Genomic DNA, 25,513 nt, shown 5'->3' on the forward strand with positions numbered 1-25,513 from the left:
TAAACCATGCTAATGCAAGTCCACAAACGGCAACAAAATTCTCTAGCCTATTCAAGAGAATGTCATGATCTATGGTGTCGAAGGCAGTACTAAGATCTAAAAGCATTAGAAATGAAATGCAGCCACAATCAGAAGATAAGAGCAAGTCATTTGTAACTCTGATAAGTGCAGTCTCTGTACTGTGATGGGGCCAGAATCCTGACTGAAATTGTTCAATTATACTATTTCTCTGTAGAAATGAACATAGTTGGGAGGACACTACCTTTTATAGTATTGTTGACATAAATGGGAGATTTGAAATCGGTCTATAATTAGTAAATTCTCCAGGATCAAGCTGTGGCTTCTTAATAAGCGGTTTGATAACTGCCATTTTAAAGTTTCTTGGGACATGTCCTAAGGATAGCGAGGAGTTCATAATATTAAGAAGAGGTTTTGCGATTACAGGAATACCTCTTTTAAGAGCTTAGTTGGTATTGGATCCAACATACATGTTGTGGCTTTTGATGAGTTTCGATAAGTTTTGTTAGCTCTTCATGACCTATGACAGCGAATGATTGAAGTTGCTCATGAGGAAAATTATGAGACACTGTTTTCTGAGGTACTGTGACAGACAGTTGCATAATTCCAATTTAATTTCTGATGATTTCAATTTTATCAGTAAAGAAATTCATGAAGTTATTACTATTGTTGTGGTTATTTTCTATTAGTTTGCTAAAATATGCTGACTTGGCAGCTTTTAGTGCCTGTCTGTAGCTACAGACACTATCCTTCCATGCACAGCAAAATACCTCTCATTTTGTATTCTTCCACTTGCGCTCCATTTTCAGAGCTGCTCTCTTGAGAGCATGTGTGATTTTTGTACAATGGTGTGGGGCTTTTTTCTTTAATTTTCTTTAATCAAAGGATGGCAGCACAATTATGAGTGCTAGAGAAGACTGTATTTATATTTTCTGTTATTACATCTGTACTTTTTGGCTTACTGAGTATATGAGACAAATCTGGAAGATTATTAGTGAAGCTATCTTTAGTGGTCAAAAGAATAGTTCTACCTGAATGATAGCGTGGTGTAGATTGAGTGACATTAGCTGATCGCATCAAACAAGAGATGAGGTAATGATCTGAGATGTCATCGCTCTGCGGCAGAATTTCTATAGTATTAACATCAACTCTATATGACAGAATTAAATCTAGCGTATAATTATGGTGATGAGTTGGTCCTGTCACATTTTATCTGACTCCAAGAGAGTTGAGAATATCGATGAACGCTAATCCAATGTGTCATTTTCATTATCTATGTGAATGTTGAAGTCACCAAGAATTAAAGCTCTATCTACATTAACTACTAGATCTGATAGAAAATTTGCAAATTCACCAAGGAAATCAGAATACAGCTGATCTATATACTGTAGAAAGATGACAGAGATTTTTTTTATTTATATCTGATGGTGTCACATTAAATATTATTAGTTCAAAAGACTTAAACTTATATCCTGTCCTCTGAGTAACACCGAAACCTTCACTGTAAATTGTAGCAACACCTCCTCCTCGACACTTCAGATGAGGCTTATGTTTATAACAATACTCTGGGGGAGTAGACTCATTTAAACTAAACAGAGCACACCCTACCTTTATATGATGTTTATCTAAAAAAAAAATTCAAGTTTTACCTTTATCAAATTATTCTAAATGATTTAGTAAGGGGTTTGTGTTTGGTAGTTCAGGGAACAGACACAGTCTCTATGTGATATCTAGGTGATACAGTCTCTATGTGCTGTAGTTTATGTGACCTGTGTGATGTCTCACATCGGGCAGCTAGCAGAGGGAGGGGGCCAGAGCATATTACAGTGTCTGACATAATTTCTGCAAGTTCACACACCTCTTTAACATTATCTCTAGTGATCTCCGACTGGCAAAGCTGGACATCGTTAGTGCCGTCATGAATAAACATTTTAGAAAATCTACGATTAGCGTAAGCCAGCACTTGTAAATTTGATCTGATGTCAGACGCCCGAGCCCCCAAAATGCATTTAACAATAGTGGCTGGAGTCTCTATTTCCACGTTCCTTACAATGTGATCTCTTATAACAAAGGTGCTTTGAAATTGATTCTCAGTGGGTGCATCACTGAGTGGGGAGAATCGATTGTAAACCCTAACAGGAACGGGAGAGTGGTGTCACTTTGCTGAGGAAGTATGCCGCCAAGACATCACCCGTCACCCTGCTGTGGGGACTCTACAGCCGGAACAAAAATGTGTGTGTTGCTCACTTTTCTACCCACATCCGAAACAGTATCTACTGGCTTCTCTTTATCACTGACCTCCACTAGTGTTCGGATGCATGCCTCTAACTCATTAACCTTCTCCGTCAGCCTGACTAATTCCTTACATTTATCATGTGAATCCCTCACTGCTGATGGAAGAAGCTATAGTAAACATGTGGCATGCAATGCACAAAACGATAATATGAGTGGATGCCATGACTTACCACAATTGTTTGTTGTTGTTATGGTTGTTCTTGAGCGGTGAGGGTTTGAGATCGATGTGAATCCCTCATGCAATAGTTTGCTGTTGTTGTGGTTCTTGATCAGCAGAGGTTTGAGATTTATGCAATAATACGTGTAAAACACAGATGAGAAATGGTTGCACGCAGTTGAAATGCGAGGTGTAGACAAGTGGAAAAAAGAAAAGAAAACGGGTGTGCGCGGTTATATACACGCAGCTGAAATGGTAAAATGGCAAAGGATAAAATGATGATTGTAGAGGAATAAGCAATGCTAAGCAGACAAGCAAGCTGCAAACAAACATAGACTCATGCAGCATGCCGGCAGCAACCGGAACAGGACCCGGAAAGGCTTTTTTGTTGTTGATTCAGACTGTTTGACGTACAGGGTAATTTGTCTGTGATATGAGAAAGCTGTTAATGGTTTGACTGTGAATGCTCTCAAAGAAGAAAGGTCCAAATCTGTTATTGCATAGTCTACCATGCTGCTACCAAGAGCTGAGCTGTAGGTGTATCGTCCAATAGAGTCTCCCCTTAGCCTTCCATTGACGATGTACAAACCCAGACACCAACAGAGCTGTACAGCTGCTTTCCATGTGAAGCAAGATGGCGCCTGTGTGTGTGGCTGGCCGTCTGCTATCCGGCTTGTTTGTTTATTTTTTTACTTCTTTTTAATCCAAAAATGTTTTGATTTTGCTAGTGTATGACTGTCAAATGCTCCTCAATATAAGAAACATTGTTGAGGTACTATCAAACAAAGACCTGAGAGGACCACACTCTAATTCTTAACAACTGCACTAACATGTCTACGCCAGTTGCTGTGGAATTTTCCAGGGAGGAAACTCCGCAGAAGAAGAGGAAAGCGAGAAGGCATAGCGGTTAAGATAAAATCTGGTCTAGCATGCCTACCTCTATTTCACCCTCGTCTGGATTACCTTGAGTGTGAGTTTGGCTGTGGCAGCTTCATCTCGTGGCGATCGCTAGAGTTGGCCCATTTGCCCGTGACACCAGACACTTCATTGGTTGGTGATTCAGCGTGAATCAGGATGGCTCTGGTTAACGCTAGATCACTGGTAAACAAGATGTTTATTTTGTATGATTTCTTCACCTCTAATGATTTGGAGTTTTTATTTGGGACTGAGACTTGGCTGAGCACTGGGGATATAAATCCCTTTTCTGAACTTGTGTCCTCAAATTGTAAATGTTTGAACTGCCCTAGAACAACTGGTAGGGGTGGAGGGCTAGCATCCGTTTTTAAAAGCAACTTTTGTTTCGGACTTTAACAACTGAGATGTTTTCAAGTTTTGAAGTACTATTGTTTCAGTTGGATAAGGATCAAGCACTAGCCATCGCAGTGGTGTATCGTCCGCCTGAGCCTAATAAAGATTTATAAATTAATTTTCACATTTTTTAGGAGAAATTGTTCTTAAATATGGTAGACTCTTGAGCATTGGGGACTTTAATATTCATGTTTGTTGTGATTCTAATTTCCTGGCAAGGGAGTTCCTTAGTCTTATTGATTCCCTTGATTTTGTCCAAATGGTAAAACGACCCTCTCATAAACAGGGTCTTATACTAGACCTTGTTCTGCTGCATGGTTTTTCTATTTGTGATCTTGAAATTTGTGATTTAAGTTTTTTTGATCACAAGCCTGTTATGTTTACATTCTTTTTTCAATCAAATCTCAAAAACCAATAGGCCGGCACACTAGTCTCGCATGCTCAGTTCTACATCTAGTGATGAGTTTTCTGCATCATTTAAAAAGGCATATCAACTTTAGACTCTTGATTTCCCTTCCAATAATTTAAATGCAGAAGAACATCTTACGATGTTTAATTCTATTTGTACTGACATCTTAGACTCTGTAGCTCCATTGAGAGTAAAACAACAAAAATCCAAGTCTGAGCCTTGGTTAAAAAACACCACACATGCACTAAGACAGGCTTGTCGAAGAGCACAATGGAAGTGGAAAAAAGATACGTTACAAGTGTCTCTTGAAATTTTACGTGACTCGTTGTATAGTTATCAGAAAGCAGTGAAAGCTGCTAAGTCTAAGTATTTCTCGGACATCATAGCAAAACATTGCTATAGACCTAGGACTCTTTTTGCCACTATAAATTATGTTATTAATCCTTCTGTCACAATTCATTTTGATGCATCAACTACAGTATGTGAAAGTTTTCTTATGTTTTTCATGGATTAAATAGTTGATATTAGACAGCACTTTGTACCTTCAAATTATGATCTGTCTGATCCTCCTTCTTGTACTTTTAATGAATTTGAGCCAATTTCTCTTCACTAACTTCAAGAAATAATTAAGCAGTTAAAACCTACTACGTCTCCTTATGACATCATCCCCACTCATTTTTCATTCAGGTATTTGACGTTGTTGGGCCAAGTATCTTAGCAATAATAAATAAGTGTCTCCTTACAGGGATTGTCCTGGAATACCTTAAACATGCTACTGTTAAACCCCTGCTTAAAAAGCCAAATCTTGATTCGACAGTCCTATCTAATTTTAGACCCATTTCCAATTATTTTTCAAATGGAGAGTTTTGTAGAGATAAATAGTACTTTTGAAACATTCCAGTCTGGGTTTAGGAAACATCACAGTACTGAGTCTGCTCTTTTAAAATTTTAAATGATGTCCTGTTATCTGTCGATTCAGGGGATCCTGTGATACTTCTGCTTTTAGATCTAAGCATTGCGTTTGATACTGTAGAACACAGTATCCTTATTTCTCGACTTGAACAATGTGTGGGTATCAAAGCTCATGTTCTCAATTGGTTTAAATCTTATTTGGAGAACAGAACTTTTTCAGTTTGCATTGATGGTTTTTCATCATCTAAATCTACTTTGACCTGTGGGGTCCCTCAAGGATCCATTCTTGCCCCAATTTTGTTTTCATTATATATGTCATGGTCCTTGTAACACAACTTCACAGCAGAAGGGAAGGAGGACACAGGGAAGTGGGTTTTCCAGGCTCAGGTAAGACATTTAATTGGCCACTTCAGTGCTTTACAACTTCACAAACTCATCAGCTTCACAGGCACGTAGTTACTTAGACACATCAGCTTCACAAACATAACAGATTAAACACATCAGCTTCAGGAGCACCGTGGCCTTGCTTGTGCCAGACTCTCTCTCTCTCTGCTGGTCACGCGGCTGCTTATATGCCGCTCTCCCCATGCTCACTGGAATTAGAGACAGGTATTAAACAAGTATTTGTTTTTTTCACTCTGCGTTTGGGTCCTCATCTCTGCTAACAAGCATGACAATATATGCTTCCTTTGGGATCCATGTTTAACAATCATGGAGTGTCGCTTCATTGTTATGCAGACTCTGCACTGAAATTTGACAAACAGATAAATGCAGTAGTTAAATCAAGCTTTTTTCGGTTGAGACTTCTAGCCAAGTTAAGAGTGTTTATTTTAAAATAATGACATCTTGTTCTTGAAATTCTCAGATGAAATCAGAGTTTCTACTCTTGTATATCAGACCTTGTATATTCCACATGGAAATGCAAAAGGACGTCGTCTAAAGATAATCTGTTGGATTTGTTTGCCATTTTTAGAAAGGATAAAGACAAAAAAGAAAGTTTATTAGCATTTTAGCTTTTCAGTTGGCTAAATGTAAACTTTAAGATAGGTTATATCATCCAAGTTGTAAAATGTATTGTTTCTTTTTTAAGAAAAAACATCCAGTAAGGTTTTGGTTGTACTCACTGCTTTACCCACTGTGAATTTTGTAGGATTTTGTCCTGTTTTCAGGTTTCCTTCTGATTTTCTGAAAGACACTGCTACTGTGCTGTTAGAATCAGCTGAATCTTTGGTTTTTTAAACAAAAATATCACGTTTTCTGATCATTTTCCATCAAAGTCCTCTTCTGTATGTTATATTCTCATTGATTTTGCTGATCGTCTGATCAAACTCTTATCTTAAAATAGCAAACATGAAGGAAATTTAAGAGCTCATGCAGATCATGCCTCATCAGAGAGCTCTATCTGATTATCTCTCTCTCACTCTTTATCTCTGTTTCTCTCTTTTAGGTACGAGAGTCTGTCATTAATCGTTTCCTCATAGCAAAGCATAATTTTATTCTGTCTGATATGGTTTCAGAGGATGCAGTTCCCAGCATCGGGTAAATGACCTATTTCTAATCTAATTCTTCTGTAAATTTTAAATGTTTATATCTGCTATAAGGGATTTTTTGTCTACGAGTACACAAGCATATAAATGACCTCAAGGCTGATTTCATGGTTTCTTCATTTCTTTAACATTTTTTGCTATATTATTGTATAATAATGCTATTAACAGTGCTTGATAGTGGGTTAGTGAGAGGCTGAATCACAGATTGGAGGGCAAGAGGTTTGATCTAATCCTACATCAGTATAAAGTGATTCTTTGTTTGGCATTTCCTTTTATTCCCATCTTTTATTTATCTTTTTTTCTTCTCTTTTATGTGTGATATTCAGTGGTGCAGGTTCTGGGTACGTTCAGAGGATTTTTATGTTCTTTTCACATCTTTTATTATCCCTGTGTTGCTCCCCTCTGATCCATGTGTTCATAAACTGTCACTCTCTGTAGAGTTAGTCAGTGTAAACTGTGTTAGAGGAGTCCGGTTCCTCACTGCGTGTGTGTGTTTATGTTGAGACACTCGAGTGTTAGTGTGTTTGATCTGCTGTACGTTGAGTACCTATGTCATAATGTGTGTTTAGAACAACAGCACAAATGTGTTGAGAGTATCACACACACACAGATATGTTTATTTTCCATCACCCCATGCAGCAAAGCCACTAAATCTGAACCTTCTAAACCTGTACAAGCTGACAGAAAGGCTACAGTAACTCAGATAACCACTCTGTACAATTGTAGTGAGCAGAATAGCATCACAGCTACAACAGCAGACAACCACGTCAGGTTCCACTTCTGTCAGCCAAGAACACAAAGCTAAGGCTGCAGTGGGCACAGGCTCACCAAAACTGGACAGTTGAAGACTTGAAAAATGTAGCCTGGTCTGATGAATCTCGATTTCTGCTAAGGCATACAGATGGTAGGGTCAGAACCAGTCCAGGCAGGTGGTGGTGTTGTAATGGTGAGGGGAATGTTTTCTTTTCACACTTTGGGCCTGTCAATACCGATCAGTCATCACTTGAATGCCACAGTCTTTTTGAATATTGCTGCTGACCATGTTCATCCCTTCATGGCCACAATTACCCATCTTCTAATGGCTACTTCCAGCATGAAAATGCTCCATGTCACAAAGCAAAAGCCATCTCAAACTGGTTTCATGAACATGACAATGAGTTCACTGTTCTTCAGTGGCCTTCCCAGTCACTAGATCTGAATCCAAAAGAACACCTTTGGGATGTGGTAGAATGTGGAGATTCACAGCATGAATGTGCAGCTGACAAATCTGCTGAAATTGCGTGATGCAATCCTGTCAACATGGACCAGAATCTCAAATGATGCTTCCAACATTTTGTGGAATCCATGCCACAAAGAATTGAGGCTGTTTTGAGAGCAAAGAGAGGCCCTACCCAGTATTAGTATTGTTTTTATAGTATTATTATAGAACCCAGTGTTCCTAATAAAGTGCTCAGTGAGTGTAAAGAAACAATACATTTTAAGTTAATTGCAAAACATTCAAATATATGAGTAGTTTAAGACAGGGGTTGTGTTAACTGAAAACTCTACATCATTTAAATAATTTTTTCAAACATTGATGGATAATTCCAAATGCTGTCAGTCATTTTGACAGATAAAAAAAAAGAAACAATAAAACCCTATAAACCTAGTGCATCAGTTTTGACTTAACTCTCACTCTGCCGCTGGGTGTGTGTGTGCCCTGTTTATTGCCTGGTATTAAAGATGTGTTTCTGCCGATCCGATCACAAGTGGACAGGCACCATCGCCATTTACACCTGGTAATATGCATCTCTTTTGACCATCTGTGTTGGGATTTTGAGTGGAGGGTCTTTGATTTCATGACTGCGTACATCAGTCGTTACGTCAGTGTGTTACTGCATGATAATAATGCACAAAAAGGAAGCACGCAAAAGTGACATATCCTTTCTTCCATTATAGGCTACTTGCATTTAATCTAAGTACAAACATGATGTTTAGACCAGAATCCCCCGTTATTTTAATGGAGTACCTGTGTTAACTGTGCTACAGATGTGTATGCTTCTCATCTGTGTCATTTTTTGTTTATGTCAGACAAACTGAAAATGTTTCATGAACTTGTGTATGTATGCACTTTTTCGAAATTTCCAATCCGTCGGGTATTTCCTTTTTAAAGCCTCACGAAACAGCAAAATTAAAAAAATCTTGTTTTAGTGCAGCGGTTGATTCACAGGTAAATCTTTAACCCTAGATCTCCTTGGTTTCACCACACTCACTTGGAAAGTTAAAGATGTTTTATATACAGTGGCAAGAAAAAGTATGTGAACCCTTTGGAATTAGCTGATTTTCTGCATTAATTGGTCATAAAATGTGATCTCATCTTCATCAGATTCACAAATATAGACAAACAATAATGTGCTTAAGCTAACAACACACAAACAATTGTAATATTTCATGTCTTTATTTAACACATCCCATTAAACATTCACAGTGCTTTAGAAAAAGCGTTTCCGGTAGCTGCAGATTAGACCCGCACAACATTCAGAAGGAATTTTGGACCATTCTTCCCTACAGAACTGCTTCAGCTCAGCTATATTCTTAGGATGTCTGGTGTGAATGGCTCTCTTGAGATCATTTCACAGCATCTCTATTGGGTTAAGGTCTAGGCTCTGACTGGGCCACTCCAAAATGTGGATTTTCTTTTTTTGAAGCCATTCTGTAGTAGATTTACTTCGATGTTTAGGGTCATTGTCCTGCTGCATCACTCAACTTCTACTGAACTTCAGCTGGTGCACAGCCACCCTGGCATTATCCTGTAGGATATCTTGATAAATTTGGGAATTAATTTTTCCCTCGATTATGGCAAGCGGTCCAGGCCCCGAAGCAGCAAAGCAGCCCCAAATAATGATGCTCCCTCCACCATACTTCACCGTTGGGATGATGTTTTCATGTTGGTATGTGGTGCTCTTTTTACGCCATACGTGGTGCTGCATCTTCTTCCCAAACAATTCAACCTTAGTTTCATCAGTCCACAAAATATTTTCCCAGTAGCGTTGTGGAGCGTCAAGGTGGTCTTTGGCAAACTTCAGGCATGCATGTTTGTTTAAAAGCAGGGGTTTCCTTTATTGTGTCCTGCCATGGACATCATGCCTGTTTAATGTTTTCTGAATAGTAGACTCATGAACAAATGTTAACCAGTTCCAATGATTCCTTCAAGACTTTAGCTGTCACTCTAGGGCTCTAGGCTCACTGAGCATTCTGCGGTGTCCCTTTTGAGTCATCTTGGCTGGACGGCTACTTCTAGGGAGAGTAGCCACAGTACTAAATTGTCTCCATTTATAGACAGTTTATCTAACTGTGGACAGATGAAACTTAGATGAAGATCAAACCAGGTTGTAAGGCAAATCTATACATGAATGCAGGTAATTCCAAAGAAAAAAATACTTTTTCTTGCCACTGTATCCACTGTCATGCATATACCATAACAATGGATGCTACGCCCCTGAAGTACTTATGAAACGAAAACAAGTATGATGGATAAAAATAATTAATGATGCAAATTTTACAACTCGAAGATTTTTCTAGTGGTTTGAGAGGTTAATGAGACCAACTCGATTGCGTCATTCACAGTACATCAAAGGAGTGGGCGATCACTCAAAGCTCTTTCGGTATGCTTTGTTTGCCACGATTCTCTGATTGGATTGTTTCCCCTCAGGATTATGGGTAGTGTAGTTCTTCACCAGAAATTCCAATATTAAACATTATTTTTTTTTATTGTTTTTATTAAGTTGAAATAACGCATACTGATGGCTTCAACAAAAGCATATACAGTACCATCAATTAACTGCCTCTGCACTAACGGTAGGTCTGTCTTTAAAGGTTGTACGTTATCGTCAATAATCAATTCCCCTATAGAAAAAATTAATGGGGTTTTTACTCGGTCAGAAATGCAATACTATATTGTTTGTTCAATATCAGCCCATCTGTTTGTAGATGTATGTTTGTGTTTGTTCAGGGTAGATACAGAGACAATTAACTGTGTACTGAAAGAGTGGTGAAGTCTTGTCTCTCAATGTTGAATTTTAAAGTTGAACATTAAATATGACTCCACACTTATCTTCCAGTGCATTATTGGCATATCTCCATACTAACTCTCAGTCGAAACTCTTAGGATGTTGGGTTTGAACCTGTTCAAACTGGCTGAACCCAAACGACCCCTAAAGCCCTGCAGGAAGGAGAGGAAGAAGGTCACAGCTCAGAACCTTTTAGATGGAGACATCAAACTTCTGGTGAACATCATCCGAGGATATGACATCCCCGTTCGCAGACCTCACTCCAGGTAACTGCACATGCAAGGAAGAACTGGATTTGCACACACTTTCTTAGGCAACCATTAACCAATCAGAACTTCGTAGAGGCGAGAGTTAACTTGTGATTTTAACTCTTTACACACCCTCAAATTTGAGATGTTAAAGACATTAAATCAGAAATTTGCATAAATAATTCTGATTCAAAGTAATGGCCAGCATCATCCAATCACTGCCAACCATGTTAAAATAAAATTTTGCATGAAATATTCTGAATCTATGTACTGATTATCATTGTCACTTGTCTGCAAAATATGTTGAGTTGTTAAAACATCATCTGCAGCCTGAAACTGAACTTTTGACCAGATGTAAGTTGTGAATGCCCTTGGCTGCATGGAAAAGCTATAGGATGCTCCCTTGCTCCCTAATTAGAGAATGACTCCAGTGTGCTGTCTGTCATCACTGGTCTCAGAACAGTTTGAAATGCACCTTATTTTCATTCTAACTCCGTATACAGCCTCTAAAAGCAACATTTTCCAGCTTTTGGATGAATCCATTGATCCTCAATGTGATATTTCACAGTGAATATAGGATATTTTAAGGAAAATGAGCCTATAGTCCACGTACATGGTCGTTGTGTTTAACAGCGTGCCATTTCACGATAAATTGATACAATTTTTAAAATGTCATATCAGATGAAACTAGAGACTCTAATAATTTGACTCAAACATTCTTTGTAGATGTAGTTTTGTTGCCATTTCTCCCAAAGACAAACTCAGCTGAGATTTTGTCACATGAACCCTTTAATGACAGCCTAGATTCTCCTCAACTGAGATCAGTCTGTTTAAATGAAATTTAAATATGCATAGCCTATGGAGCAGCCAAAATGTAATGTCCACGCATGTTGACGCAGGGTCTCAAGAGGATAAAGACCAGAATATCATAGAGACTAGGGAGTGTGCTCTTTTGACTTGGACCAGTAAGGAACCACCACCCACAACACCTTTGCATTGTGGTGGCAAGTTTTGTGTGGACAAGCACCACTCACATTTTCATCAGAAAGTCTAGTTTTATGAATTATCATATGCATTTTTTGTTGTATTTTCAGCAAACCTCCTGTGTCAGCAAGGTCTGGGCGCTCTTTCACAGAGCAGTTTACAGCAACTGTGCCACCCCAGATGCCCTTACAGGATAGCGAGTGGCCCCTCGGACAGGTATAGCACACTTTTACTTTGAGTTTACTTGTTTAGTAGTTATATGTTTACAGCCTTACTGTACATTATTATTTTACTGCTGGATGCAACAAACAATCAAAACATTCCTACAAATTTACTATAACTGTGTGGGTTTGTGTGGGTGTGTTGTGTAGCCTCTGATCAGGCCCTTTGTGGAGGTGTCATTCCAGCGTTCAGTTCTTCAGACGTCAACAGCTGAGGGTCCAAACCCCTGCTGGAATGAAGAGATTGTGCTTCCATTCAGGTCAGTTATAATATCATGTCTGATAACAATGTGAAGAGAAAAAGTGCCAGATAAACTCCACACATTATCGAAACACTGGTGAATATTGACCGCTATGACCGGTGTCCCTGATAATCAATCTCCTACACTGTGCTAGTCTCTCAATGTCTCTTGTATCACTCTGCGGTCTCTTTTCTCTCTCTATATATATATTTTTTTTTAATTTTTTTTTTTTTACTCAAATAAATATTTAATGTCCATTTATTTGCTAATTTTTTTAAGTAGCTGTGCATTAATCTGTATAATGTAAAGTCAGCTCATTATTATTGCAAAATAAATCACTTTAGTATGAAGACCTGATCAACTTGTCATAGGTATTTTGCAAAAATGACCAATATATTTTATTACATATTTTTTGCTTAAAGAAAATTAAGCCTATTTTAGGGCAATCAAGATCATTAAGTACATTTAAACCCAAAATTCTTATGAACATAATGTAAAAAATATCATTCTTATTACTATAAAGTGAAAAAATTATATATTATTAAAAAATATATTATTTATAAAAAAGGTTATAAATGTATTTTTTAAATATTTTACAAAGTACTGTTGTAAGTATACATCATGAAAGCATTTGTTGTACAAAATTTTATTTATGCTGATTTTAATTTTACTTAAGTATCTGGATGGGATGATTTTCATCACTGTATTACAGTATTGAGAATTTTTTATTTATTTATTTATTTATTTTTTGCTTTAATGTGAATTTAGGGGGAAATGTGCTTAATTGGCATGAAAATATATGTTTTTTAAAATTTCTTTAATTATTTCTTTATTTTGAATTTGATGGTGAAATATGACCCAAACATGTTTTTGTTATATTCAAGTTTATTTGGCCAGTCTATGGGTAAATCTATGAACATAATGAAGCAATTAATCTCAAATTATGACTTCAGAAAATTTCTTCAACTCTATATATGTTTCACATTCTTTGGAATTTCAGTAAAGTGTGAACTGATGTTCAGTTGTTTCCCTTTTTATTGTTTTCATATTTCAGTGCTCCAAATGGAGACTACAGCACCACCAGTCTGCAGTCAGTCAGAGATGAGATCTTCATCAACCTCTTTGATGAGCTTCTTTATGATATGGCAGAGGTGAGGAACATTTAGATGTGCTCATTTTGTGTCAATCCATTCCTAATTCCACTGTTTCAAAGTAATTTAAGCTTCAAGATTTGATCATAACATGTAAAATGTTTCTGTCTTCACCTCTTTTGTAGGACGAGAGAGAGAGAGGAAACACTATTCACACTCGTATAGAGAAACACTGGCTCGGCTCCATCAAGATTCCCTTCAGCACCATCTACCTGCAGTCACGGGCAAGATACTAAACACTGTGCCTCTACTCTTTATCATTTTAGCACAAGTGGAATCTGTCACAAGGAATAATTCGTCCAAAAGTGAACATTTTGTCATCATTTACTCACCGTCATGTCATTCCAAACCAGTATGACTTACATTCTTACATTTTTTTACATAAATTTCGGCCTTTTACTCACACTTGGAAGACTTGGAACAAAGCACACGAGTCATATTAATTATTTTATGATACATCAGTGATACTTTCATGACGCTTCTGAATCCTTTTTAAAGCTTAAAGCTCCAGTCTTCATTGGTAGTAATTGCATGGACAAAAACAACCAGTACATTCTTCAAAATGTCACCTTTTGTGTTCCATGAAAGAAAGGAATTCATGCGGTTTTGGAAGAGTAAATACTGATAGAATTTTCACACAAGTATATTCAAGGCTAAAGGGCACGCAACGGAATATATTAAAAACAGAGCACAAACTTGAATGCCTATTGCTATAACAAAATAATCACTGACATGTAAACTCAGGTTTATAGTCAGTATCTCTGTATATAACTCTCTTCACAGTGATATATTATCTAGCTGAACCAGTATTTCACTTTGTAGCTATTCATGTAGAGTGTATTGAAGCATGTCTGGAACAATGTATTCTCTGCTAAAAAAATCCCGAATTGCTGGTCACGTGCATAAGGTATGTTTTATATGCTGGTTTCTGGTATGCAGCATGGACCAGCATGGGATGGAAGTGTGATGGTGGACCAGCATGGGATGATGGTTTGCTGGTGGAACAACATGGGATGGTGGTTCGCTGGTGGCCCAGCATGGGATAATAGTGTGATTGTGGACCAGCATGGGATGATGGTGTGATTGTGGACCAGCATGGGATGATGATGTGATTGTGGAACAGCATGGGATGGTGGTTTTCTGGTTGCCCAGTATGGAATGGTGGTTTGCCGGTGGAACAGCATGGGATGGTGGTGTGATGGTGGACCAGCATGGGATGGTGGTTTTCTGGTGGACAAGCATTGGATGGTGGTGTGCTGGTGGACCAGCATGGAATGGTGGTGTGATGGTGGACCAGCATGGGATGGTAGTGTGCTGGTGGACCAGCATGGGATGGTGGTGTGATAGTGGACCAGCATGGGATGGTGGTTTACTGGTGGACAAGCATGGGATAGTGGTTTGCTGGTGGACCAGCATGGGATGGTGATGTGATGGCGGATCAGCATGGGATGGTAGTTTGCTGGTGGAACAGCATGGGATAGTGGTGTACGGGTGGACCAGCATGGGATGGTGGTTTGCTGGTGGACCAGCATGGGGTGGTGGTGTGATGGTGGTTTGCTGGTGGCCCAGCTTGGGATTATGGTGTGAGGTAGACCAGGATGGGATGGTGGTTTGCTGATGGAACAGCATGTGATGGTGTGATGGTTGTTTGCAGGTGGCCCAGCATGGGATGATGGTGTGAGGTGGACCAACATGGGATGATGGTATTTTGGTGAATCAGCATGGGATGGTGGTGTGATTGTGGACCAGCTTGGGATGTTGGTTTGCTGGTGGCACAGCATGGGGTGGTGGTGTGCTGGTGGACCGGCATGGTGGTGTGCTGGTGAACCAGTATGGTATGGTGGTGTGCTGGTGGACCAGCATGTTACGGTTGTATGCTAGTGGCCCAGCATTGGATGATGGTTTCCTGGTGGACCAGCATGGCATGGTGATGTGATGGTGGACCAGCATGAGAGGGTGGTGTGCTGGTGACCCAGCATGGGATGGTGGAATAGCATGGGATGGTGATATGCTGGTGAACCAACTTCACCAGCTCAGTTTTGCTTGAAAACAGCATGATTATGCTGGTCCACCAGCTAGACCGGTACTATACCAGCACAAACCAGCCTAGACCAGCATGGAATTCATGCTGGTTTATGCTGGATTTTACAGTAGGGTTGACCAATCTGCATTCAAGACTGGAACTATCCATTGTATAATCGAGAATGAAGTGCATGATTTATTTATTTTTTTTATCTTCTTTTCTCCCCAATTTGGCATGCCCAATTCCCAATGCACTCTAATTCCTCGTGGTGGTGCAGTGACTCGCCTCGACATGGGTGGCGGAGAATGAATCTTAGTTGCCTCCACTTCTGAGACAGTCAGCCTGCGCATCTTATCACGTGGCTCGCCGAGTGTGTTACTGCAGAGACCTAGCTTGTGTGGAGGCTCACACTATTCACTGCGGTATACAAGTACAACTCACCTCGCGCCCCACCGAGTGCGAGAACCACCTTATAGCGACTACAAGGATGGTAACTCACGTGACTGTATCCACCCTAGCAACTGGGCCAATTGGTTGCTTTGGAAGCCTGGATGGAGTCACTCCGCACACCCTGAATTTGAACTCGCGATTCCAGGGGTGGTAGTCAGCGTCTTTGCTTGCTGAGCTACCCAGGCCCCCGAAGTGCATGATTTAGAACTTGCTCTTTGCTAGACAGCTCTATTGATTAAATTTTATACAGCAGGTTCAGCCACACAATCTGATTGTCTGAAAAGAATATACCTGGTCCACCTGTATCCAGATGACAGCAATGTTTCTGCATAGTTTAATTCTCACCACATAAAAAAATAAAAATACCAGCAAAGTGGGCGTGATCAACAGCGGAGTGAGGGGAGGAAGAGGAGGGAACACAACAACTGTCTGATCCAAGGATCTGATCAATCTTAACTTCACTGATGTATTTAACAGCATCAAAGATTCTCCCAATTGCTCATAACAAAATGCACTCAACTGAAGAGCTTGTAAGTTTGAAGCCCTGGTCACATAGTTTAATGAATAATCATGGGACAGCACTTTCTCATAGGATAAGGCCTCGCAGTCTCATTAATAATTATGAGACTGATAATGCGACAATGTACTATAGTGCATGGAAACGTCACATTGTGTGACGTTGACTCAATGTTGATTTTAAACCTGGAAGACAAATAGCACAAAAAAATCCCTAAATGAACCACTTTCCTCTAATAAATAAAGCTTATATTGTTTAGTTTACATTGTTTACAATGCTTACATTGTCTTTTATTATGTGTAACACATATCTGGTAACATCTCAGAAAATGTACTTTAGTGTTTCATGACACTTTAAATGACACACGAATTTAAATATGTTCTAAAATAATCATCCTATATCTCAAAATATTAGCTGGGTGCAAAAGTTTGTGTGCTGGGCTGTACATAATACAAACTTTTCTCCTATCCAACTACATTGGAAATATCCATGTTTGATTGGTTGTGACCAATGATTAATTGGATCTTTATTTTATATGGTAAGATTGATGGGACGTTTAAGGTGTCGACACCTCCAGTGCTGTTAGGATACAGTAAGGAGCGGAGTTTGGGAAGTGAAGGTGGATATGGCGCCATCCGCAGTCTCAGTGAAGGAACCTTCCTCAGCCTCTTTATCACCATTGAACCCCAGCTGGTGCCTGGAGACACCATCAGAGAGAAGGTACACAAAACAAATGTGCTTTATGTCTATTTTAAGATTTGCATATATATTTGTTTTTTGTTTAATATCATTTTACTCTTTTTTTTCTTCTCTTTCTTTATTTTTTTGGACTGCATGTAATAGATGAAGGAAGTAAAGGTAACAGATTTGGGGTCTGATGTCCTCAGTGGATGTAAAATAATACGTTTCTCCCAAAAAAGGAATATTCTGTCATTGTTTACTCACTTATACTTATCTAAGATTAGCTACACACATCTAAATTCATTATAGTCATATCACTCCTGTGTCAGTATATAAGGAATGTGTTAAATGACCTTTGACTGTTATATCCTCTCAGTTTGACTCTCAGGAGGTTGAGTGTTTGCTGATGGCATGTGAGGTCTTTGAGAAAGAGGCAAATCAGCATTTCCCTGACCGGCCCTGTCTTACCAACGTCATCGACATCAACGGCAAAACTGTTTTCGTCACGCGGTTCATACGACCTCTAAACCCCCCACAAGAGCTGCTGGACTCTGTCCCAAACAGCCCTCAGGAGGCCACAGTACGTATGCACACGCTGATGCGCTCAGATAGACCTACAGCTAATTTGCATGTCATGTCAGTTTAGAAAATTCACTATACGCTGGAATTCAATACCTAAGAAAATAATCGGAGTCTAGTTGGATCAGTGGTCTAGGAGTATGATTCTTGCTTAGGGAGTGAGAGGTTGCAGGTTCAAATCCCAGATAAGCCCAGCTTTGTCTTCAAATAATCTTCTCTCTTTTTCTCTCTTTCTCAGGAGTTAGTTGCGCGATATGTGTCTCTTATTCCCTCTCTTCCAGACAGCGTGTCTTTTACAGGAGTTTGTGACTTATGGAGCACATGTGATGTGAGTATGCTGTTTTTGTTTATGTTTTTTGGAGAAATCTTTTTTTATTAGGGACCAAGCAACGGAGGTAAAGCACCGGTTATCCAGAAATTATTAAAAGCTTTTTGATAGTTCAAACTGTTCTTGTGAAACGCATCAAAAAATGTCATGTCAAGATGGCAAAAAGGATCTGAGGCTGTATCCTGGCAATGCTTTAGCTTATTGACATGAAACTTTTTATGCATGATTGCAGCATGTCCTGACAATACAATATAAATGTTGTAACAGTGCCACCTATTGACCAAACGTTATAAGCATTTGTATTATGTTACAAGGACTTCTCTATGGTTTTCTGACAATGTCATGCTTGGCCCCATTGTTGTTTTTGCAGCTGTATTTTTAATTTATATAGTTTTTTTGTGTTTTAAGCAATTCCTGACACTGCTGGCGGGGGATGAGGAAGAACATGCTGTATTACTTTGTAACTACTTCCTATATATGGGGAAAAGAGCATGGCTTATCATAGGCACTGCCATTCCTGAGGTGAGTGACAGGTCTCTAGACCAGTCAGGTTGCTCAGATGAAACACTGGCCAGAAGAATAGGTTGTGACCACTAATCTTTCCAGTTGTTGTTTTGGTGAGACTATGAAAACTTAAATAAATGAAAAATCGATGAAAATGGACATGGGTATTTAACTCTTGTGTTCTGTTCATATTGGAGTAACACTCATACTGTTCTAGGACAAAAATGTCCGGAACAGTCTTCGTGTAACCTGTCTTTTCCAAAATACACATATTTTGTTTGTCACACCACTAAACTAACTGCTTTCATAGTTATTTACACATTTTTTGCATTTTGGGGGGGGGACTTAGAACTCAATTAGCTCAAATTACCTTTAATTCAATAAAAAGCAAAATTGCATATTTATGAAAACATGTGTCATGTATTTGGAATCTCTGCCATTATCTGCTGGAAAAAAACATAACACAAATTTGACAATATCATAGCAATGTCAAGTATAGCCTATAGGTGGCCTCAGAGTTCCCCTCATTGTGGAATGGTGTCTGTAACCCAATGCTGTAACTTAATTATCACAAGTTATAGTTTTGAATATATATTTAGGCATTATAAAATATATTTATTTGTCAAAGTGTAGCTATTTTTTAATCATTCAATAACATCATTCAATAAACTCAGAGCTGTGAGAATTATTTTTTTTTTGCAAGGGAATAAGTGTTTACAGTGGGGTCAGATGTGTAGTTGTGTGTGTGTGTGTGTGTGTGTCTGTGTGTGTGTGTGTGTGTATGTGTGTGATGGTGTGTGTGTTCTGCATTGTGGCTGTTGTAGTCTCACCCATTCATTTCCATGTATTTTTTCAGCTCTCTGTTTACTCCTGTTCCGGTTGCTGCCGGCACAGTGCACGAGTCTGTGTTTGTTTGTAACTTGCTAGCCTGCTTAGCATTGCTTATTCCTCTATGTTCATCATTTTATCCTTTGCCATTTTACTGCGTGCTTCTTTTTTTCTGCTTTTCTACCATTTCAACTCTGTGTATATTACCGTGCACACCCGTTTTCTTTTCTTTTTCTTTCTTTTTTCCCCGCTTGTCTACACCTCACATTTCGACTATGTGCAATCATTTTATGCTCTGTGTTTTACACGGATTATTGCATCAATCTCAAGGAACCACCGCAACAACAGCAAACAATTGCATAAGGGATTCACATCGATCTCAAACCCTCGCCACTCAAGAACAACAACAACAACAAACAGTTGCGGTAAGTCATGGCATCCACTCATATTATCACTTCATGTATTGCATGCCACATGTTTACTATAGCTTCTTCCATCAGCAGTGAGGGATTCACATGTAATAAATGTAAGGAATTTGTCAGGCTGACGGAGAAGTTTAATGAGTTAGAGGCACGCATCCGAATGCTAGTGGAGGTCAGTGAGAAAGAGAAGCCAGTAGATACTGTTTTGGATGGGGGTAGAACAGCGAGCAACACACACACTTTGGTTCCGGCTGTAGAGCACCTGCAGCAGGGCATTCGGGTGACGTCTTGGTGGAATACTCGCTCAGCAAAGCGACGCCAATCTCCCGTTCCTGTTAGGGTTTCCAATCGATTCTCCCCACTCAGTGATCCACCCACTGAGAATCATGTTGAAAGTGCCCTTATTATAGGAGATTCTATTGTAAGGACATGGAAATAGAGACTCCAGCCACTATTGTTAAATGCATTTTGGGGGCTCGGGCGTCTGACATCAGATCAAATTTACAAGTGCTGGCTAATGCTACACATAGATTTTCTAAAATTGTTATTCATGTCGGCACTAACGATGTCCGGCTTTGCTAGTCATGATCACTAGAGATAATGTTAAAGAGGTGTGTGAACTTGCAAAAATGATGTCAGACACTGTAATATGCTCTGGCCCCCTCCCTGCTCATTGTGGTGATGAGGTTTATTGTACATTAGTGTAACTGAATGGCTGTATGTCTGAGTGGTGTCCTGAGAATAGCATAGGATTTATAGACAATTGCAAGATTTTCTGGGGTAGACCTGACCTGCTAAAGAGAGACGGACTCCATCCCTCTAGGAAAGGAGCCACTCTCCTCTCTAGTCTTAACAGTGATAGTATTTGACTAACTGGGGCCCAGGTCAGGAACCAGACAAACTGGCTAATCCGAACATCTACTAGCTGCCTTGAGACATCACACAGGTCACATAAACTACAACTAGATAGAGACTGTATCACCTAGATATCACATAGAGACTGTGTCTGTTCCCCGAACTACCAAACACAAACCCCTCACTAAATCATTTAAAAAAAATTTGATTAAGGTAAAACTTGAAAAAAAATAAAAATAAATTGAAGATAAATGTCATATAAAGGTAGGGCTACTAAACATTAGATCTCTTTCAACCAAAGCACTAATTGTAAATTAAATTATTACAGATCATAGTTTGGATGTGCTCTGTTTGACTGAAACTTGGCTTAAACCGGATAAATATATTAGTTTAAATGAGCCTATTCCCCCAGGTTATTGTTATAAACATGAGCCTCATCTGAAGGGTTGAGGAGGATGTGTTGCTACAATTTACAGTGAAGCTTTTGGTGTAACTCAGAGGACAGGATATAAGTTTAAGTCTTTTGAACTAATAATGCTTAATGTGATGTCATCAGATAAAAAATTAAAAATCTCTGTCGTATTTTGCCCTTGCTACAGTATATAGATCACCCGGGCCGTATTCTGATTTCCTTGGTGAACTTGCACATTTTCTATCAGATCTAGTACCCACTCACCCAGCCCACTTTTGAACTGTTGCCTTCTGGCCGGAACTACAGAGCACTGAGAACCAGAACCGTCAGGCACAAGAACAGTTTTTTTCTCTGAGGCTATCCATCTCATGAACAGTTAAATCTGCCCCACTGAGGAATAATTATGTGCAATACACAGCTTAGTCTATTTATATGTATCCAACATATCGTACCTCTTCTGCCATTACATTCCCTTGCACTATCTGTATATAACAGATTTGTATTTGTACATACATTATATATATGTATACAGTTGCAATCAAAATTATTCAACCCCCCCAAAACAGTAAGGATTTACAAAGGTAAGCTTTTCTGATGACCCAGAATTTTTTAACTTTACATCTATATCAGTTGAGTGACACATTCAAAGTCATAGTTTGAATATATAACCTAATATTTCTAAATAGCAGGATTTTTTTTTAAATACAGCCATGTCATAATTATTCAACCCCTATTGCATGTAGCTGTTTATCTTAAATATGTAAGACTACACAAGTAATTGTTTTAAAACAAAATTAAGTCATCAATCTGCAATGGCTTTTATTTAAGTTTTAAAATTTAAGTTTAGCATTGTAAGCAAAAATGTATTTCTATGCAAAAAATGCAATTAAAAATAAGCTGTCTCAAAAGCTAATAGAGGAGATTATTTCATTACACAAGAAAGGTCATGGCTAAAAGTACATTTCCAAGGCACTTCAATTTCCAATAGACAAAGTTGGCAGCACTGTTCATACATTTTTTATATAAGGTACAACAGCAACCTTCTTGGGGTGTGGAAGAAAGCAAAACTTCACCAAGGGAAATGTTGACTCCAGTTGACTGAATATTCAAGAAGTAATTAGGAAAGACCTGTGGAGTCCTGGAAGAAGGTTTTATAGGCGTATGACACTAAACTGAAAATGAGTTTTAGACCCATGGATCAGCAGTACATCTAGAGTAAGATGACAAGGTGATGACAAGAACGACACCATCCCCACAGTCAAGCATGGAGGTGGGTCAGTCCTGTTATGGGGGTGTTTTCTGGCTGCAGGAAACGGCTATCCTGACTATGTGACTGACACCATGGATTCTTTCAGGTATCAGGCCATTTTGGCATGAAAAATGTGATGCCTTCAGTGTGTAAATTTAAGCTCAGTGATCACTGGACTTTCCAGCAAGACAATAACACCAAGGATACATCCAAGTTGTCCAAAATCTGGTTCAGGGATAGGTCGTGGAATGTCCTTTAATGGCCCTTTCAGTCCATTATTAAAATCCCATTGCAAACCTTTGTTGGGATTTCAAGGAAGCAGTGGCAGCACAGAAACCAAAGAATGCCAATGAGCTGGAAGCTTTTGCTCATGAGAAATTTGTAAAAATTCCAATAGAGAGGTGTCCGAAGCCTGAGAACACTTGCCTGAAACATTTATTTGCTGTTATTAAGGACAAAGGATGTTCCACAAAAGATTGACTTTGGAGTTTGAATATGTTTGACATGACATTTGTGGAGAGAATTAGTTATTTTTTATTTAAAAATTTGGGTAAACTGAACTCTTTGTTCTCAAAATCACTCAAATGTGTAATAAAAACTTACTTTGACTGTTTACTGAGGTTTTAGTTGGTGTGTTTTAATTCATATCACCAGAATGTATTGCTGGTCAGGGGGGTTGAATCATTTTGATTGCAACTGTATATATATATACACTACCAGTCAAAACTTTTGAAACTCTTGACTGAAATGTTTCACATAATCTTAAAAATCTTTTGATCTGAAGGCGTATGCTTAAATGTTTTAAATTAGTTTTGTAGACAAAAATATAATTGTGCCACCATATTAATTTATTTCATTATAAAACTAAAATTTAATTTAAAAAAAAAAAAGTTTTTGAAATTGATGACTTGGACCAAATAATAAAGAAAAGCAGCCAATAAGTGCCCAACATAGATGGGAACTCCTTCAATACTGTTTAAAAAGCATCCCAGAGTGATACCTCAAGAAGATGGTTGAGAAAATGTCAAGAGTACATGTTCTAGGCAAAGAGTGACTACTTTAAAGATGCTTTTGATTTTTGATTTTGATTTTACACAGTTTTGATTTATTTTGGATTTTGTTTAGTCACAACATAATTCCCATAGTTTTGATGACTTTATTATTGTTCTAAAATGTGAAAAAAACAAAAAAAAAAAAAACAAAAAAAAACCTTATAATAAAGAATGAGTAAGTGTTTCAAAACTTTTGACTGGTAGTGTGTGTGTGTGTATATATATATATATATATATATATATATATATATATATATACACACACACACACTACCAGTGTGTATATATATATATATATATATATATATATATATATATATATATATATATATATATGTCTTATTGTGTATTTCTATATATATTAATATTTTCTATTCGCTTTTTATTTGTACTAAATTTTTTATGATATCTGTATTGTTATTGTTTGTGCACTGGAAGCTTTGTCACCAAGACAAATTCCTTGTATGTGTAAGCATACTTGGCAATAAAGCTCATTCTGATTCTGATAGTAGTTACTGTGGATAGAGCTTTAATTGCTGGTGACTTCAACATTCACATAGATAATGAAAATGACACATGGGGATTAGCGTTCATCGATATTCTCAACTCTCTTGGAGTCAGATAAAATGTGACAGGACCAACTCATCACCATAATTATACACTAGATTTAATTCAGTCATATGGAGCTGATGTTAATACTATAGAAATTCTGCCACAGAGCAATAACATCTCAGATCATTACCTTGTCTCTTGTATGCTGCGATCAGCTAATGTCACTCAATCTACACCACGCTATCGTTCAGGTAGTACTATTCTATTGACCACTAAAGATAGCTTCACTAATAATCTTCCAGATTTGTCTCATATACTCAGTAGGCCAAAAAGTCTATAAGAACTTGATGTAATAACAGAAAATGGTACAATGATCACACTCATGCTCTCAAGAGAGCAGCTCAGAAAATGGAGCACATGTGGAAGTTTACAAAATTAGAGATATTTTGCGGTGCATGGAAGGATAGTGTCTGTAGCTACAGACAGGCACTAAAAGCTGCCAGGTCAGCATATTTTAGCAAACTCATAGAAAATAACCACAACAATCCTAGGTGTTTATTCAGTACTGTGGCTAAATTAGTTAGGAATAAAGCCCCGACTGAACCAGATATTCTGTCGCAGCACAATAGTAATGACTTTACTGATAAAATTGAAATCATCAGAAATAAAATTGGAATTATGAAATTGTCTGTCACAGTACCTCAGAAAACAGTGTCTCATAATTTTCCTCACGAGCAACTTCAATCCTTTGCTGTCATAGTTCATGAAGAGCTAACAAAACTTATCGAAACATCAAAAGCCACAACATGTATGTTATATCCAATACCAACTAAGCTCTTAAAAGAGGTATTCTCTGTAATCTGAGAACCTCTTCTTAATATTATTAATTCCTCGCTATCCTTAGGACATGTCCCAAGAAACTTTAAAATGGCAGTTATCAAACCATTTATTAAGAAGCCACAGCTTGATCCTGGAGAATTTATTAATTATAGACCGATTTCAAATCTCCCGTTTATGTCGAAAATACTATAAAAGGTAGTGTCCTCCCAACTATGTTCATTTCTACAGAGAAATAGTATAATTGAACAATTTCAGTCAGGATTTAGGCCCCATCACAGTACAGAGACTGCACTTACCAGAGTTACAAATGACTTGCTCTTATCTTCTGATTGCGGCTGCATTTCACTTCTAGTGCTTTTAGATCTTAGTGCTGCATTCGACACCATAGATCACAACATTCTCTTGAATAGGCTTGAGAATTATGTTGGCATTTGTGGACTTGCATTAGCATGGTTTAGGTCCTATTTAGTTGACCACTACCACTTTGTCTGTATAAATGTGGAATTGTCAAATCAAACAAAAGTATGGAGTGCCAAATGGATCAGTTTTAGGGCCTCTGCTTTTTTCCTTATATATGCTTCCCCTGGGAGATATTATTAGGAATTGTGGAATAAGTTTCCACTGTTATGTCGATGATACTCAACTTTATATTTCTTCGAAACCTAACAAAATTTCACAAT

At 38.3% G+C, this 25,513-nt stretch overlaps 1 protein-coding gene across 1 annotated transcript in view; it reads left to right on the forward strand.

The window, feature by feature from the left end:
- Positions 1–25,513, forward strand: part of LOC127420258 (coiled-coil and C2 domain-containing protein 2A-like) — a 78,675-nt gene that overhangs the window by 46,346 nt on the left and 6,816 nt on the right. The window contains exons 25-35 of the mRNA XM_051662339.1: positions 6,547–6,638; positions 10,794–10,961; positions 12,038–12,143; positions 12,299–12,408; positions 13,445–13,541; positions 13,667–13,765; positions 17,075–17,251; positions 17,375–17,389; positions 17,589–17,792; positions 18,030–18,119; positions 18,528–18,641. Of these exons, the coding sequence (XP_051518299.1) occupies positions 6,547–6,638; positions 10,794–10,961; positions 12,038–12,143; positions 12,299–12,408; positions 13,445–13,541; positions 13,667–13,765; positions 17,075–17,251; positions 17,375–17,389; positions 17,589–17,792; positions 18,030–18,119; positions 18,528–18,641 (1,272 nt within the window). The remainder of the gene's footprint in view (positions 1–6,546; positions 6,639–10,793; positions 10,962–12,037; positions 12,144–12,298; positions 12,409–13,444; positions 13,542–13,666; positions 13,766–17,074; positions 17,252–17,374; positions 17,390–17,588; positions 17,793–18,029; positions 18,120–18,527; positions 18,642–25,513) is intronic.

Source organism: Myxocyprinus asiaticus, chromosome 29, assembly GCF_019703515.2.
Source record: "Myxocyprinus asiaticus isolate MX2 ecotype Aquarium Trade chromosome 29, UBuf_Myxa_2, whole genome shotgun sequence".
Taxonomy (NCBI): Eukaryota; Metazoa; Chordata; class Actinopteri; order Cypriniformes; family Catostomidae; genus Myxocyprinus; species Myxocyprinus asiaticus.